At 48.9% G+C, this 18,636-nt stretch overlaps 1 protein-coding gene across 5 annotated transcripts in view; it reads right to left on the bottom strand.

Moving 5' to 3' along the window:
• Positions 1 to 18,636, bottom strand: part of sh3pxd2aa (SH3 and PX domains 2Aa) — a 101,297-nt gene that overhangs the window by 39,130 nt on the left and 43,531 nt on the right. For 2 of the 5 annotated variants that reach the window (XM_080880445.1, XM_080880446.1), the window contains exons 6-7: positions 8,259 to 8,284; positions 869 to 913 (exon numbers count right to left, since the gene is read on the bottom strand). The exons of 1 other annotated variant lie outside the window; for it this stretch is intronic. In XM_080880445.1, coding sequence (XP_080736571.1) covers positions 869 to 913; positions 8,259 to 8,284 — 71 coding nt within the window. The remainder of the gene's footprint in view (positions 1 to 868; positions 914 to 8,258; positions 8,285 to 18,636) is intronic. 2 more of the 5 variants (XM_080880447.1, XM_080880448.1) reach the window with 1 other exon arrangement.

The raw sequence follows: 18,636 nt of genomic DNA, 5'->3' as shown, positions 1-18,636 counted from the left end.
GTACGCCTAAAACACAGTTAAGCATCTTCGCATGTGAAGCAGGACTGGCATCGAACACCTTGGAATGCTCATAAATTTACTTCACCACTGGGTGAGGGCGGGAATTCCACTTTAGCATCTCCTCCAGCAGGATTAATGTGTGAGTGAGTAAGCAGCGTACGTGGAGGACGCAGTCAAAGCCAGCCTGAAGTAATAAAGCAGCACAGATCCAGCTATTTGAAAGCTTTACGCTGCGGTAATGGCAACCACGCTTTGCTGAGCAATAAAGACCGCTTTCTTTCTTCTTCGATATTCCAGAACTGATTGCAAAACATTCCTTGTCTAAGTTAATAATGTTTGAGAAAGTTTTACAATTACTTTTTGTCCCAAAGCAGCACTTTGACAGTTTTAAGGAACAACTTTTGATATCTGAGCCTCGGATACGTGAAGCTACACGAAGCTACGCGCTTGTATACTGTCAGGAGAAATGCTCTCAGCTGGAACATCAGCTGTTCTTCTTTGGTCGCCCTCACTCATCATTCCTGCACTCCCACAGTTAACGGAGCTCAGCGGCAGCGATCAAAACAAATGTGAAAGATCAGACTTGACACCTTATTTCACACCAATGCACTTCATGCACCACATGCAGGCCTGAAGTCCACGTTCTGCAGCCAGCTGCTTTATGGCTCCAGCAGCTCTATCCACCCGGAGATGGATGAGAACGCTGCAGACAGAGAAGCTGAATTTAAGCGGATGGGTTGGGGGAAAGAGGGGGGAGCATGCAAAGCAGATGTTGAGAGAAAGCTGAAGTGCGAAAAGAAATAAACCGAAAACCTAAAAGGGATGCAGCTAGCATGTCGCACGAGCACAGCAGCGCATGCATATCTACCTGAGGCCTCTTTCCTCGGGCTGTCTGTAAAGCCGTACATCCACACTGCAGACGAGGAGAAGGAAGGAAAGAAGCAGAGAGAGATTATTCAGTTTGACGGCATGCAGAAGCAAAACTATGTTGCAGCACGCCGCTCTCACACCCACTGAACACGAAATAAAACGTGCCACAGATAAGATCCTTTCACATTTAGCACCGGATCCAGGAATGACACACCAGCTCCACTTCTCGCTACACCCATCCCACCCCCGTTTCATCTTTCTCCATTTCTTCCATCGCTGTGTTAGGAATGTCTGAGGGGCGTGAGCCACTTCTAAAGACGCTCCCGTCTCCACACCGAAAACACCAGCAGCCCCAAACCAGGAAATTAAACGCAATGCATCAGAGGAGACGGGGAGGTGCGAGCATGACACAGCGACTACACTGTGATGACTTAAAGCGTCGTCTCGAACCAGACCAAACTCAAAGAAGCACGTCAAAGTCATAGCAAGGATCAAAGCGTGGAGGCGCCTCCACAACACTAGAAATGACGCAGCTTATTTAACCCAACGGCAGAGGCCTAAATGCATCTACAGCACCTCATCTGAAGCGTCTCGTAGTTCTGGAAACAGCGACTGTGTGGCTGAGACGCAGCCCTAACCCGACCCCAGCGGATCGCTGGTGACCCGGCCGGTGGCAGTCTTCTGTTTCGGGGCCAAATCGGTGAAAATGTTTCATTTGAACACTAAAGAATAAACACGAGGATAAACTTATGTATGTGGAGCGTTGCAGTATAAATAAGCTGAATATCAAACAGGGTAAACGAGTCTGACGAAACAGTGTTTCTATCAAAGCTGTGGAAACGAGCATCAAACGAGCATTTCTGACAGGTTTACACTCCAATAAAACGGCAGACAGTGAGTGTGGAGCGCACTACAGGGAGTCGTTCAGGACACCAGCACACATACGAGAAGTGAATACTCCAACCACATCATCTGTTTTCTGCAGCACACAATGCTGACGGCAGCAGGCGGCTGAGCAGGTTCTCAGACTTCTGTAAGATGGGAAAAGCTTAAAGCCAGAAGTGTTAAATATCTAAACTGGAACAAAAACGAAGCCAAACAGAAAAAAGGTTTGTGCGCATGTGTTCTGAGCGAACAGCAGTTCAAAGATGATCAGAAGCAGGTCTTTATCAAATAAAGCACAGCAGAGTCCACATTCAAATTCAGCACTGAGGTAAACGGACGCTCTGATTCGCAGCTGTACTGGGCGCCGTCCCTGTCGTGAGGCCGCGGCTCTCCTCCGTGGACTCACGTGAGATAATAAAAGCTAAATCCCCTCTCGTCGTCCTCCTGAGCCTCGGGAGCTCCGGTGGATTGAAGTTAGCCCCACAGGGTGGGATACGGCTGGTCCCAGGTCAGCCAGGGTCAAACCCTACACACTGACAGTCTACCGTTATTATTCCCCACCCGCCGCTCTCAGAGCCGCTCACAACATCTGAATGATATTAGCTCTGCTCTCCACCCTAACCCTCTCCCCCTTCAAACAAACACGCACACGGACACTTAATTCTTTTCAGGCTTGGAAGATGATGCCACACACCAGCCGACCCGGCAGCGTTTCCTCTGTAATTTTCCTGCATTTCTGACCCCAAACATCTACATTACCCAGCAATTAAGCGTCAGAAGTGACGTCTCTGAGGTACTTTTCTCTGTGCTTGGACTGGAGGGGCCTATCAGCTGTGTCCAGTTTTTCTGTCAACAAGTTGATGATAAGTACAAAAGTTGATTTTGCTGACAGTACAGCACATCCTGACAAATCAGTCCATCAACAAGATGAACGCGTTGCCTGAGGACTGTAAGGACTACGACATCCAGCATGAGTGCATATCTGTACGACTTTTCTGAAGCACCACAGGAAGCAAGAACGCTTTGATTTGAAATCTCAATATGATGCATTTAAATTCCCCCAAAATCAGCGTCTGATTTGCTGCTGATGTTTGTAGTGTCCATGAAACTATCAGAGAGATTTTCAACCAATTTATAAGAAAATGGACTGAAAACATGATCTGCCACAAGAGTGAAAACAGGAAATAATCTTATAATGAATGGTGAAGTTCATCTGGACGTAGTGTTTTCGCTGCTGTGCTGTGATCGCCGTCGTGTAGCTGACAGACAGACGGCTTCACATCTGTGTCATACTTTGGTAAACAGAAGTGTTCAGCATCTACTGAGCGACTGCTCGGTGCCCAAACCATCATCCCTCCACCACCGTGCCACTGACAGCTGGTGTGAGGAGTTTCTCTGACCTTGGACCTGAATGCTTCAGACCAGCAAACTACCAAAACCGCCGCGATCGTCACGCTTCTTCACCATCAGTCAACCAAACACGTCTGAGTAGCAGCACCTGCTGAAAGCTGCACGTGGCGTCAACACCGACGCTAGCTCTGAGAGTCTGCACAGTGGTACCTTGTGCTAAGTGCTAATGTCAGTTAGCCATTGATGTGACAATGCTAGCAGCTACAATGGTTGGCATGCGCACCGCTGCAGTTTAGCATGCTAACGTTTGCATTTCAACATCAGAAGAAAGCACAAGGAAAGCTACAGCTACATTCCCACACAGCACAACTGAATACAAGAATGTGTAAGCGATTAATGTCTCAGTCAGTCATTATCTAATCAGGAGGTCCAAGCTTTGGGGTCAGACACAGAGCATGAACCTAACTGCACACAGCTGGGACCCACTGGTGCTGAACTGGTGCTGAACAGAGTGGGGAGCAGGCTGAGCCTGTCGGGGGGAGACGGAGCCAAAGACACTTATAATAGAATATTTAATTTGGGTGGAGTACGCGAGCATTTTCTCTGCACTTTTAAATATTTATCAGATAAGCAAAGTCCATTAATCCCCATTAAAAATGTCAAAGTGAAGCTTCAGCCTTACCTCTGAAAGGTCATTACACAGCCAGCCAACACTGCGCTACCACAGAAGGATACACCATCACCCCGTCACCAAGACAAAAGGGACCAGTAACAAATCACAGAAACCAGCATCGATTCAGCGCTCGTGAAAAAGCACAGCGGCCGACGGGGACACTAACAATGTCAAACCGCGGGCAAAACCTAACTCGCATTGATGCCACGTTTAGCGAGGAGAGACGCCGAGTCTGACTGCGACGCAAACATCAGAGACAAACGACATTTGTGTGCAAACAACACGAGGAGGAGACGCGTGAAGGTCAAACTCCAGTGAAACCCCCCCGATCTCAGCGAGGAGCTCAAATCACATCTGCCCACAAAGGACGCCGTCGCTTCAGTCCAACCTCTCCCCAATCCAGCCCGGCTCGCCTCCATCTCAAACATCACCTCCTCCAATTTTAAATGAGCGCTCCTCTGGGACGAACTCGCGCCGCTCCGTATTACTGCAAAGCCTCGTGGATGCAGCTCGAGAAGACAATGATCATTTTCAGCTGAAGTCGACCCAGCACTGTGCTGACATCATGCTTCAAACAGGTGCTCAGAGTGACGTTAGAGGAGGAGTCAACAAAAACAAGAGTTTTATCGTTACAAAGTGGCAGCTGATGGAGCATGAAAGTGTGTGTGTGTGTGTGTGTGTGTGTGTGTGTGTGTGTGTGTGTGTGTGTGTGTGTGTGCGCTGACAGAGGAGCTCCTGATGTGCAAACAGCAGCCTGAGGTGGACAGCTTACATGCAAACTGCTCAACACTGACTGTAAAACTGCTAAATGACTTTGTACAGCTTGTAACACACACACACACACACACACACACACACACACACACACACACACACACACACACACACACACACACACACACACACACACACACGTCTGAAATCTTATCTGTTGCGCCACGTAAACAAACACGCTCCTGCCGCACAGCTGCGCCTCCCTCCTCCGCCCGCTCCTCTCACACGGAGGAGTACGAGCCGCGCTCCCCTCAAACTGACGATGTTTAACTCACACGTGTCCGCCTGACGTCCGAGAGACCTGCAAACGACCGCGTCAGCAACAAACGCTGACTGTTCATCACGTCTATGGCGTCTGGCCTTCATCGTGGGGGATTACGTGCGCTAAACAAGCGACACAACTTCCATCTCATCTGTTGTGAATTTGTGTAGTTACACAATCAGTTTACGTCTGTTGTGAGAAACATCTCGTGTTTTTGCGAAAAGTGTTTTGATTCGGGGGAAGTGACGGATGCACCGCCACCAACGGTTCGTTTCAAATTAACAGGACGGCTGTTGGCAGATGCAACCAACATCATCTCTGCGCACAGCAAACAAAGGAAGGCCAAACACAATAATGTGGCAACAGACTAAACCTGCCTATGATTTCACAATGTGAAGGCCAGAGAATAATAACCAGCACTCAGACTGGTTTCCTGTAAGCCTCACGACGCACAAACCCTCCATCACAGATGAGCATCTGCAGCTGTCACCAGTGATCAGCTGTTCTCTTTCCATTATGTTCTTTCATCTTATAAACGATTAAACAACAATGATAAGAAACCAATTTTTACTTTTGCCAACACAAAGCTGTGCTTTATGTCTCGTTTGTGGAATAAATGAAGGACTAGTTCTTCATTTTTATGTCCTGTGTTGTTGGAAGAGGAAAACTGAAAGCATCAGCAGATCGTCCGTGTCGTCTGCGCAGCACAGCGACAGCCAGGGTCTCCTAATCAGGCTAATTAGTGCAGACGACAGAAAACAGGAGTTACTGCAGACGCCTGGTGTTGGTGGAGAACTGTCAGGTCAGAGATTTGTTCAATATGACATTTAGTGAGCCGAACAGCCCTGCAGGAGTCAGACATGAAAAACCAGGGAAGAAAAAACTGAGCTGAACACGTCTGAGCCGGAGTTTGATTAATGACTTGATTAATAATAATAATAATAAAATAAGCAACCGTTCAAAAAGTAAAGTGTTAAATTAGCCAAAGGTATCGACTAATACTATAGGCATGAATATATTGTTAGCTAATAATCAACAAAATGTGTTAAGCTGAAGGTATAGCTAGCTGTTAAACTGTTAGCCAGCAGTCGGGAGTACAATGCTAACAGTAAGCTAACATTAGCAGTGTCCCAATTCCTAGGCCGCATCCTCCTGTGGCCCCGGCCTCCGCAGTCTACGTGGGCCGTGAAACTGGACGGTCTAGCCTTCTTGTCCCTCTACTCAGGAACAAATGAAACACTGAAAAAAGCCAAACAATAACATTTTTAAATTATCTAAGTGACTCATATATTACGCTAAACCTGAGTAGGGAAAGAGCGCGGGGCGGGGGGGGGCTGTTATCGTCGGCTCGAGTGACCCTTGACCTCCCGGTCAGCTATCGAGCGGGTGGGTAACAGGCGTCTCCGAAAACATTGGACCAATCTTGCAAGTATGTGATGTCTTGACAAACAGAAGTTTGCACAGCCACAGTCTCGCCTGAAAATATCTTAAAAGTTTATTTTGTGACCCAGAAAGATTAATAAGAGTAATATTTAAACTGAGTAGCTGCCATTGTTGGAAACTGGAGTTGGCTGGGCCACGCTATGACTTCTGGGATATGGTGGGCCACAAAGGACACACTCGACCCATCCTTCAAATCTTCGTCGCGTCGTAATCGGCCTCAGGAGGACGCAGCCTACGTTTTGGCACAGAGCTGTTGATGGACGCTAAAACAGTTAGCTGACCATAATTCATTATTAAATCAATAATGTGAAATTATTTCAAAGGACATGTGAGTCACAAAGACGCTGTTCTGCAGTGTGGATGTGAAAGGTTAAAGGTCATGCTGGATGTTAGCTGTGATGAGCTTTAATGGTCACGTTTAAACCAAACTGGACCGTCCCTTCAAACTTCAACAAGGAAGTACGGAGAAGACGATGATGACTTGCAGTATGAAGAAGAATGAACAGTGAGACTAACAGCTGTGACTGTAAATGTTGGTAAATGAACAGGAGCAACCAGGATGGATTGTGGGGGTTTCTCTGTGCGTACAGCAGATAGTGAACGGTTTGAACGCTCGACAGCTAAACGGTTTAATCAGCTTTGCGTAACTCACCACCTCTGCGTGTAAACTCTGACATGTTTGGTATATAAGGACTCGAACTGGTTCTGCCATTTCCAGGTCTCTGCCAGAACCAAACCACAGAAGAAGTGTGTTGCCTTTCCTTCGTTAACAGATACTGTTCCTTTACTTTGCACTTACTGAAATGTTTCAGACGTTTTGTAATCTCTCTGAAATTTAAAGTAGAAGTTCAGACACCCTGTTGCAACACTGACTGACTTCATGATACTTGAGGTCGTGCTGCAGCAGAGACGAGTGGGTCAGTGGGCTGCCGTCCAACCGGGCAGCATCCCAAAGACTACGTCGGCAGACGCGGATGTTACAGGAGCCGCCTGCCTCAGAGCCTGCAGTGAAAAATCACAAGCTGCTTTTCCGCAGAAGCAATCAGCCTCCGAGAAATCAAATCACTGCGAGGTACGTGGACGTAACTGAATAATAACCCGTCTCTCGCAGCTCTGTGCTTTCAGGCCAAAAATAAACTCACGATCATTTGCCAGAGTGTTCTTCTCAGAGGAAATCACCTATCACAACCTTCAAGCTGCTTGGAAATCAAGACATCAAGTAGGCCAAGAGAACCATAGTCTCCGATATCCACAGCCTACTTCCTGCATTTTCCCTTCAATAATTTCTACAGCCTTAAACATGCAGGGTTCCCATAGATGAGGGACTCACATGTACCAGTCTTTTGTTAAGCAGCTATTCTGTAGCTAATACCTTCTTAATGAGGCTAAAGCTCGTTCACAGTCACGGTTTTACAGTCAGATGGTTGTTTTCTGCTTATTAGCCCAGCCATGACATTTATTACTGAATGCTATTAACCTTATTCTGTTACAACCATGTGTGACAGCCAATGATCAGGTTGATCTCCGTACCTTCAGACGCACCTGTGCTGACAAAGACACATCCCTTCATCTTCATGTTGAATTATTAAGGAAACTAGACGTGTGTCACCCAGAATGCTTTGCCTGCCACTTCGACTGAAGACTCGGGGAAACAATCCAGTCGTTCTGATCGCATCAGATCTCTAACGACTTTATTCTGACGTGCCAAAAAGCTACTAGATATTTCTGAACCCCACCCTGGGCTGTGAGGCAAATCTGCAGCCAGAAGGAAACAGCCTGACAGCTGTTTGAACCCAGCCCAAAGCACAGAGCGGGGCTAGTTTACAAACCACACACTGACATCACATGAGCGGCAGACAATCCGCAGTCCTGTTTAAGACTCGTACGTGACACAACCCCCCCCACCCCCCTGGATGTGGATCTCAAGGAGCAACAAGTGGAAAGAGAAGGAAGGTTAAAGTCAACTTTAGGAAGAGCTATGAAGAAAAACGTTGGACTTACCCGACTTGCGCTTGGAGCCATAGTCCCTGAGAGAGAAGCAACACAAGAGGGACATGGTTAGTGATCGGGCAGCTCGGGCCACAGCACGGCACACGGTCACCACATGTGTATCTGCAGAAGCTGGCGGCAGCACTCATGCACGGACACACGCATGCAATCTGCTGTAGCGCGCTAACGAACGCGTGTGTTCGAGGGCGAGAGAGCGCGAGACAGAGCGAAGGATGGAGAGAGAGGGAGGGACGACTTTGGCCAGCTGCCTGCACTCCCCGCAACAGACACAAATCAGTCATGTGACTCCAAAGCGGCACCACCATCCTCCTCATCCTCATCCTCCTCCTCCCTGTCAGAGAAGGAGGAGACCTCTCCCCACTTTTCAAAGCAGGAGGATCAGTTGAAGATGCCTTGCTTAAAGGACTCTAATGGGATTATGCGACAAGCCTAAGCTATAAATCGGCAGTCACAGATTTGTATGCGAGGTTCGCCGAGCAGAGCGCGTCTGCTTCTGTCCTTAATCAATAGCGACTTTTGGACTGAGGCAGCGTGGTGATTGGGTGAAAACAGACAGATGAAGGCAGAATGAGCTATTTATAGAAACACAGGCCTGATCAAAACCTGTCCATCCACGCTTCCCATCACCCCTCCTTTCCTTCCTTCCTTCCTCCCAGGCTTCTTTTTCTTTTTTGTTCCAACTTTTGCTGAGGACAAATAAAACCCTCATCTACTCTCAAATTCAGCCACGTCATCCCTGCTACAGTTCAGCTGGAAATCAAAGACAGGCAGTAGAACTACTGCATGGTGCTGCAGCAAAGAGACGAATCCCACTAAAACCTGCGCTGAAGTATCAGCTGACAGAAAACCACAAAGCTGACTTATACCTGCGCCTGGTCTAACCACGTTCAGGGTTATTAAAGTAAAAAGCATTTTAAGAAATAAATAAATGAAAAGTAGGACTGAACAAAGACAAACTTATGCACTGCATTCATTATTTCATAAACAAGTAACTCAGCAGTGCCTGCAGCAGACAGGAGCCAAAGCTTTGAGTGTTTTTGGAGCGTTGGTAAGTAAGTAGAATTTATTTATTAAGCGCTTTTCACAGACAGTCACAAAGTGCTTTACTTTGAGTTTCCTTGAAACTCTTCAAGGAATTTTAAGAAGTTTCATCAATTTGTGTTGCATGTTTAATCATGCAGCCCAGCGCTCCCCAACCTTTGTTGCTCCACCGACGGTTTAATGTCAGACAATATTTTCATGGACCGGCCTTTAAGGTGTCGCGGATAAATACAACAAAATAAAATGATACGACCGAGACAGAAACTGTGGTATTCTGTAAATATAATATAAACATGAAATCAATGTGTAACTGTGTAACTTTATTAGCAGCGTCCTCCTGAAATGCACCAACAACACTGAGAGTAACATCCTCCTCTCTGGCTCTCTGATCGCTATGGTAACGCATAAACATTTCTTTCAAAATAAGACACACAACTACAACACGGGAAAAGACCTGGGGAAACAGAGTTAACAATAAAAACCCTGAAAACCATAAATTGCACACCTGAGCATCAGCTCTGGCGGACCGGAACCAAACCACTCATGGCCCGGGCCGTGAGTGGTTTGGTTCCGGGCCGTGAGTCGTTTGGTTCCGGGCCATGGTTGGTTTGGATCCAGGCCGTGAGTCGTTTGGTTCCGGGCCGTGAGTCGCTTGGTTCCGGTCCGTGAGCCGTTTGGTTCCGGGCCATGGTTGGTTTGGTTCCGGGCCGTGAGTCGTTTGGTTCCGGTCCGTGAGCCGTTTGGTTCCGGGCCATGGTTGGTTTGGTTCCGGGCCGTCAGTCGTTTGGTTCCGGGCCGTCAGTCGCTTGGTTCCGGTCCGTGAGCCGTTTGGTTCCGGGCCGTGAGTCGTTTGGTTCTGGGCCGTGAGTTGTTTGGTTCCGGGCCGTGAGTCGCTTGGTTCCGGGCCGTGAGTCGTTTGGATCCGGGCCGTGAGTCGTTTGGTTCCGGGCCGTGAGTCGCTTGGTTCCGGTCCGTGAGGCGTTTGGTTCCGGGCCATGGTTGGTTTGGTTCCGGGCCGTGAGTCGCTTGGTTCCGGGCCGTGAGTCGTTTGGTTCCGGTCCGTGAGCGGTTTGGTTCCGGGCCGTGAGTCGTTTGGTTCCGGTCCGTGAGCCGTTTGGTTCCGGGCCATGGTTGGTTTGGTTCCGGGCCATGGTTGGTTTGGTTCCGGGCCGTGAGTCGCTTTGTTCCGGGCCGTGAGTCGCTTGGTTCCGGGCCGTGAGCAGTTTGGTTCCGGGCCGTGGTTCGGGGCTTGGGGACGGCTGATTTAGGCACCTCGTGTGAGGCTCTTTAGTAAGCAGCTAATGTCCAGCAGATTTCTTCTGTCCATAAAAACTCTTCGGCACCTACAAACCAAGTCTCACCAAGTTTTGGCCAACTTGGCTCAAGAGCTGGTGTTTACCCCACTGGTGCCAAACCAGTGACTCAAAGCAGCGTTTTCACTCATCAGGTGAGACGACGTTTGCTTATGTTACAACACGTTGTGTTCACAGACACACAGCTCAACTGAACCTTGATTACAGCTCAAGAAGTCTTGAAGTCATAACCGTCACTGCACTGGACCATCTTCCAGTATTGACCAGTATACGGCGCTCAGCTGGTGCAGATTTTGGTCCCAGTATGTTGTGCATAAGTGCATGTGGGCACATGTGTGGTCTTTACATGTATGCACACACAAATGAACGACTCTCAGGTTCAGCTGCAGCTCTGAGATGTCCTTTACTTGGACAGGTGGCGTGGGCGGTCCCTGTGACACTTCATTAATGAGGGGCTTCATCTGGTCATGTAGCACGGCTGATTACACTGACGAGGGCAGAAGCAGCCCGGGGCAGGGGGGCCGGTGTGGCCGGCAGTGGAGGCGATGCCCGTCACTGCACGAGGTTAATGAGCACCTTCTCTCGGCTGCACTCGGGTCCCGGCTGGACACATCAGGCACAAACGCCTGGTTGAAGAAGCAGCTCCTGATTCGTCGTGTCACTGCGCTCTCTTCTCTCCATCCCTTCCTCCAGTCCCCTGTGATCTGATGAGCTGTATCTGCCGCTTTGTGACCGCCCGCAGCACATGAATAAAGCCTTTATCTCCACCAAGATCGCTGCGTGCTAGCAACCAGAATATGCTTCATTGTCACCAAAGTGGGACACAGAGTGAGCAAGGACTTGACCCCTCATCTCATCCCATCCATCTCGGGCTACACGGGACACACGACCTCTAAAACACGGGGAGCGGATATCGTTTCTGCCAGTGGCCAACCAGTTAGAGTGTCTGGATGGGTCTAAGTGGAAAGTATGCCTCGGAATGACCGAGCCTCAGTGCGGGCAGGATATCTGCCAAGATGTTTGCCCTTTTCACTCAGGATTTTCCGTCGTGGCTTTGAAAGATGCCGATATCCTCTGTTGGGGTGCGAGGGAATGTTTTACATTTCCAGGGAATGTTAAGTGCCGTGTTCATATTTCCATATGCACGGTGCTCTTCTTTTAGCCACCTAATCTGCAGCGGTTTAAAATAACCTTTATTTTTATTCCCAAGTCTTACATCATTCTCACACATGCCCTGCGGCCCTGCAGCCCTGCAGCCATGCAGCCATGCACTTCTCTGGACGTTACTCAACAGAGGTGCACGTGAGAACGTAAATGTCTGATGCAGGGTTGGACGTTAAATGTTTTTAAGCCTCACAACATTGGAGTCAGGGTGAGGTTAACAGGTCTCCCTTTGTACTGAAAGGCCAAACTCACACAGGAACTGTGTGGCAAAATCCAAACGGCCCAGTATGTAAAAGGATCACCTTTCCATCAGCCACAAGCTTCATACACATGCTGGATGCCTGCTGGGTTAATTGAACAAGCTAACGGTAAACGATCTCCACCGAGTGGCAGCACAATAGCTGCAAGTGTGAGACCTGGAAATGGCTGGTTGTAACTTATGGAGGAGGTGAGGACAGGGCCAGTGAATGAGGGTTTTTCCTCGAGGAAAACAGCAGCAGAATGAAAAGTACTTTGCTTTAGCGAGCTCCCTGGGAGCCTGTTAAGCTATTCACGCTGTGCACGGTTCGAAAGGCAAATACAACCTTGAAACGCTCTAAACAACAAGTTCCAATCAGGAGAGAAGCTGCGACGTGAGCGAGTCCTGGTCCAGCTGTAGACGTTCGCACAGGCCTCTTAAACCATCAGATCCTAACAGAGTAACTGCTGACAGCATGTCTGTTCACAGCCGTCAAAATAAAGGTGAGCTGGTATCATGTGTGAGCTTTCAGACCCGCATGAAACAGCTCAACAGGCACATTACTCCAAATACAAACTGATTAGCACTACTGACACAGAGCAGTTAATTACAGCAGCAGAACATCAACTACTGTGAAGAGAGAGAGTCTGCAGCAGAATCAGAGAAAGAGTCTTTTTGGCTGAACAGCTAACATTTAACACTAAACCAGGACGTGCCAGCGGGAGCGCTGCTGGCTAGTTTTGCTTTATTTATTGAGGTATGGATCTGGAGGCATCTGTAAAGTGTTAGGCCACAAACGAGGGGAAGAGCACCAAGAGACGCTGGGAGAACAGAAACACAGGCTCCAGAGCTTAGCCAGTGACCAGAGTCCCGGGGCTGAAATCAAACACTTCCTGGAGCAGCCAGCTCTCTACTCACATCTACTGGAGGTGAGAAGAGGAGGAAGCAGGAGGTGAGAGGTCATGTGTAGAAGCAGTGCTGGGAGAAAATGCTCATCTGGTCCCTGTGACAGAGTTCACAGAGGTTGTTGATGAGCTTTCAGAGATTCTGTAACAAACTATCTGTGATGACAGATCATTGAGCGCACAGATGTTCACGGCGATCAGTCATGCATCATTAAAAATGGATGTTGTTTTGATAGCAGCGGTGTTTTCGCGACAGTCAAAATAAATGACGGCGTTCAGTGTGAAAGGTAAGCAGAGAGAGAACAGAAACATCAGCACACTGCCCAGAAGTCACAGGACAGCACGAGCACTTCAGGGAACTTCTTATCATTTCCAGAGCTTTGAGCGCTCAGCATCGACTGTCGAAACAAAACAGACGTGTAAAAAACGCCGCGAGCCGTGTGGCACGCGGTCAGCTGACTGAGAGGTTCAGTCCAGGGTGAAAGATTTGCTGAATATTCGATTTTTTCCGCTCGAATTCTCAACAACAGGCTGGTTTCAGGGCGTTAAAGAAAACCATCATGACTAAAGGAGCTAAACAAATACTACGTCTTTAGCACCGCGACCTCGTGTTATGAAAGGAATTACACGTACGAGCAGCTCCAGTGCAGTGAGGTCAGAGGTCACAGGTGCCTGGTATCTGCTTGTAAGTCTTGTCCTAAAGCTGCTGTTTGATTTTCAGCGGCTTCAGTTTACAAAAGAAACTTTTTAGTGGATGAGAAACGATGGATTTCCTAATTAGAGCGTATGAGTGGGGCTGGCAGATAGAGGGCTAATCGATGTGTTTACCACTATTAGCATAATGGATGCGACTTAATGATTCTCATTGGCCTCCTGCTAGGCTGCCCTGCACCACCAGTAAATAAACACTTCCCCAGATTATCGCCTCAGCCCCTCGCTGCTTCCCTCCCCGCCGAGGTCATCGCTAAGCCTCGTCAAATCCAGACCTCAGCTCCAACCTCCCGCCCGTGAGCCCGCCTACTCTAAGCCCCCCGAGGACCCCCTCATTACTCTCGGGGCCACAACAAGACTGAGGCTCACTCTGGGCATTAGCTGTCCAGATGGGTTTGGAGGAATCAATTAACCGCTTTGTACGCGGGAGCGCCGTCACACTTGGCGAGCACAGAAGAGATGCACGTAGTGGCATGGAGCAGGCAGCTGAAGGCTCAAGCACTCAGTTTGGTTCCTCCTGATCCTCTCCACCGCACGCGTCTCAGTGACTTATCGGGAAAACAGCAAAATCATTTACTCAAAAGTGTTTCCTTTATTATCCGTCGATGAATTTTCCATCATTTTTTCCAAGTTGACACCATCTCATGTTTGATTTTGTCCTGTAACGTTACCATGTAATAATATGGTAAAAGCAGCAGACAGGTGAGGACTGCACATGGAAGAAAAATGAACGAGTGAATGAAATATGAGACTCGAGGTCAGTGTTTCAGCCTGAGGTTCACATGTTGGATCTTAAAAACCCCTCAACACGCTCTGCAGAGCGATTCAGCGCTCAGCCTCAGCAGCAAGCTCAGAAATCATGACCTGGATCATGAGGGTCAGAGGTCAGGGGTCGTCACAGGAACATCGAGCTGCTCGGACACGGCCTCGTCGCCTTCACCTTTAACATTTCTGTGTCCATCTCCTGAGACGGCACACACCTGTGATGCTAAGGACACGCCCACTTTATCATCGACTTGTGTTTAACATTTTCTGTGCGCCATCATTTCTGCTCAGGCTGCTTTCATTATTTATTTTATGATTCTGATGAATCACGATTCATAAGCAACGCCTGAAGTTCACCAGCAGCACATTTTTACTTTTTGCTCACTTTCCCATATTTCAGTGACCACTGTGGGTTTGTGTGTCCACCCAGGGCTTCACAGAATTCAGTTATTGAATGAAGTTTAAATGGAAACCTGTACCAACAGCTCTTTGTGATTCAGGCTGGACTGCAGAATCATTTTAATCTGGAGATGAGCTCAGCCTGTGACTCCGGACGTTCCTCTGAGGGAACAGAGACCGACCTTTTAACCCCGCTGACCTCAATAAAAGAAGAATGTCATGAACATGGTGTGAACCAGCATGTTGGATGTGAGGCCGTCTCCTGTCGGTGATAGAGCCGACCTTCTGCGTTACACCAACATGTCATCGCCCACAACTATTCCCAACGAGCCCCATCACCAGGGGTAACGCTGCCGCTTAAGCAGCCCCCTGTTGGGAGCCCGAAAACTGACCAATCACACGAGTTCATGCCTTATCCAGCAATAATCTGATAATCTTGCAGCATCTCTTCCCCGCCAGACACAAGCCAAGGTCAAAGCCTATTGGTATTCACAGAGAGGGCTGCGAGGGGCACGATGATCGATGACAGCATCACCACGGCCTATAGGAGGGCGGCGGGCGATGCCTTCACCGTGGCTCAAATACAGCATGCGCATAATAACAGAGTGATTTGTCAACGTTATGGTCCGCAGAGGACGGATTCTCCATTTAAGCTGATAGTTATACGATTACCAACCGTGAGCCCCGACAGATAAAACAAATCGCTGCCCGCGGCCATGCAAATTGACTCGATAAAAATGCAAGATCTGCGAGAAAAACGCCAAGTAAGAGAAGAGGAAATAAAATATGTCTCAGAAAAAAGGGGAAAACAGACGGAGAGGAGGGCAGGAAGCTTTGGCCGGCCGAGAAATTCCACACGGTGGAAATATATCTCACACAGAGAGAGGCTCGGCTACGAGGCCAGACGCTCGATACGTTTATACATGAAGCCCGGGGAGGCGTGGGCTCCACCGGGTGGGTTTGTGATGCAGAGTACGCCACCGTGTGGCCAGTTTTTAGGGAGTAGTGAACGACTCTGAGATTACTGTCCTAAAGGCCGCTCACACATTTAAACACTAAACCAAAAGTGACGTCAGCCCTGCCGGCGCTCAAACCGCCACGATCTACAGCATCAGGGCTCCTCAGGTGGACTCTTCTGTTCTTCGTGACTCTGAGCTGAGCTGTAGTGCAAAAACTTTCCTGTCACATGAAGAAAAATCTGATTTTCTACCTCAGTAATCATCATTTAGCATCGTTAGCACACAGACTGGAAACCAGAGCAGAGGCGTCAGTCTGATGTTCGGAGGAGTTAAGCCGTTGCCTGTGTGTGAAAAACGTGTAGTTGTAAAAATGATGTGTTGGAGACATAAAAGCTCCAAAGACAAAGCCTTTGCTTTGATATCGGGCTTTTGCATCACAGGAGAGAAACATGTTTGCGGTTTTCTCTTTCAGGGCATTTCGACGCATCAAAAAGCAAACAAAAAAGAAGAGCGGCGATCCAACTAAAGCTCCATTAAAACTTCATTTATTATGAAGGCTGCCGGACTTCAAAAAGGAGCAGCTGATGATTGCAGGAGAGTGACATCAGCTCAGAGTGACCGCGCTGCAGTACGCTCCTCTGCAGGCAGGGGTCGACGTTGCTTAGACGCTCACACGCGGAGAGCGTGACGGCGGGCTTCGCTCGGGGTCTCCGCTCTTTTTGGAGCTTTGATTGATGGCGCTGGTTCCTGCGCCGCCCTGCCAGGCATGCGGCTCCTTTTCTAATCAGATCACAGGATTCCATCTTTCATAGCAGAAGCACAACGACTACAGTTAAGGCAATGAGCTTTTATGAAGGACCAATAAAGAATAAGACGTCACGAGCGGATCCATAACGTCCCTCCTTCCTCCTTTCTGACCTGCTCTCCTCCTCCCCCCGAGGGACATCCCCCTTTCCTTTCCTGCTCTCCTTCCTCATTTTCCAGGAAATGATAAAGTGCACACATTTCATCACCAGGGTAGCTTCAGCTGCCGCGGCCCGCTCTATTCATCACACTCTCGTGCAGTCAGGCCCTCCCAAAGCTATTACGGTAGGAAGCTCCCTCCCCCGGCTGACAGCGCCCAGCGAGTAAGTGTGCGAGTGCTCGTGAGTCAGACGCTGCATCTGGGTGAACGAGTGCATCCGTGAAGGGTGACGGCGGGAAAGAAACCGAGCCGAGAGCAGACGAGAGGCGCGCTGACGTAGCTGCAAACGTGCAGGAAATTCAGCCGTGGAGAAGAAAACCCTCTCTGATGATGCTGCGTGTCTTTTTGTGTGAGGTGCACGAGGTCACCGTTTCTGGCACGGATCAATAAATACGCACGCTCAGCTGACCGCTCCTCGCCACTCTGACACACTTTAACCCCCGTCGACCCTGATACTGAAGCAGCTTATCCATCACGGGTGAGTGAGCACATCGCCTGCCTGCTGCTCACAGCAGACGGGACACTGGGAGGACGAGAGGACGGAGACGCATGCTTCCTGGATGGCAGAAAGACTGCAGGACGAGGACACAGCTCTGCTTAAACATAAACATGGTTTCGGATCCATCCATTAATCTGCTTTCTGCTACCCACCCAGGACATGGGAGCAGAGATGTCCACACCTCGCTCTCCCCAGTCACCTCCTCCAGGTCTGAGATTCATGTCCTGGATCTGTCCTCTGGTCTCCTTCCAGTAAACTGACAGCTCCGCCTCTCTGGTTACTGCAACAGGCCAGCGTGGCATCCATCTCTGCCGTCACTTGAGAACAAGACCTGAACATACTACACCTCCATCACTCGGGACGCGATTCCTCTCCCAGAGTGGGCACTCCACCCTGCACCCAGCTGAGATTCCTTCTCATCTGCGTCGCTTCAAACAGACCAGTGAATGACCTCGACGCAAGCTAACGAACCAACACGATCCACAAGACCGCCGACACTCTGGACCCTCGGCCACGTCTAGAGATATCGTCCAAACTTCTTCAAAGCCCCTCACAGGATGCTGTCACTCAGTATCTGAGCAGTTTTCATCATGATGCTCCAAACCTGTCAGCCCATATGTGATCGAAAACCTGACAAACTCGCTCAGATACACAGTGTCTACCAAACAGGTCCAGCAGCACAGAAGTCTAATAATCAGCTCCAAGCTCAGTCTGATCAAAAGTATTCTGATGATGAGCGAAACATCAGGTCCTTTCATCAGTGTTGGGGAACAGTTCCCCACAGCGGGGCCCGTGCACCCTTCCTCGTTCTTTTCTCTGCGGCTGGAAGCTGATGAGAAACTGTCGTCATTCACTTTCTTTCCAATTAGCACTCGGGTACCAAATTATGTCGACTCATCAAAACGCCGCCTCGTTACGCGGGGTGAGAGGAAAAGTGGGGAAGGAGATAAACACACGTGCGGGCGTTCAGAGTGTTCAGAGATTAGTGGCGCCTTCTGGCAGCGTGTCGAGCATTTTAAGAAGCACCAGGCAGCGAGGACGTCTGCACGCCAACCGTATTTCACAGCTTGGATAAAAGCAGAGAGCAGCATCTACAACCAAGAGAGAGCGCCGTTATACAGTTTCCTGTGACATCACAGAATTAGCGAGGACATTTATAGCTACACTGACACATCTATATAACATGAAGTGCACTTATATTTGAATTTTATAGAAAATAAACTTTAGATCTCCAGTTCCATGGATGCTTCGCTTGTTTAGGTCAACATTTTCAGTAGTTATCCTATCACGCGCAAATTCTTGACAAAAGGCTAAAATAACTCTCGGCTGTAACGCTAACGCTCTCGTCAGCAGCCGGGGAAGCAGCGGTGCTGATGCTGCTCAGTGGAGAATCCTCCGCTTAATCCACATC

Source organism: Rhamphochromis sp. 'chilingali', assembly GCF_963969265.1.
Source record: "Rhamphochromis sp. 'chilingali' genome assembly, chromosome: 4".
Classification (NCBI taxonomy): Eukaryota; Metazoa; Chordata; class Actinopteri; order Cichliformes; family Cichlidae; genus Rhamphochromis; species Rhamphochromis sp. 'chilingali'.
The sequence above is the reverse complement of the archived record's forward strand: the minus strand, read 5'-3'. Positions and strand labels throughout refer to the sequence as shown.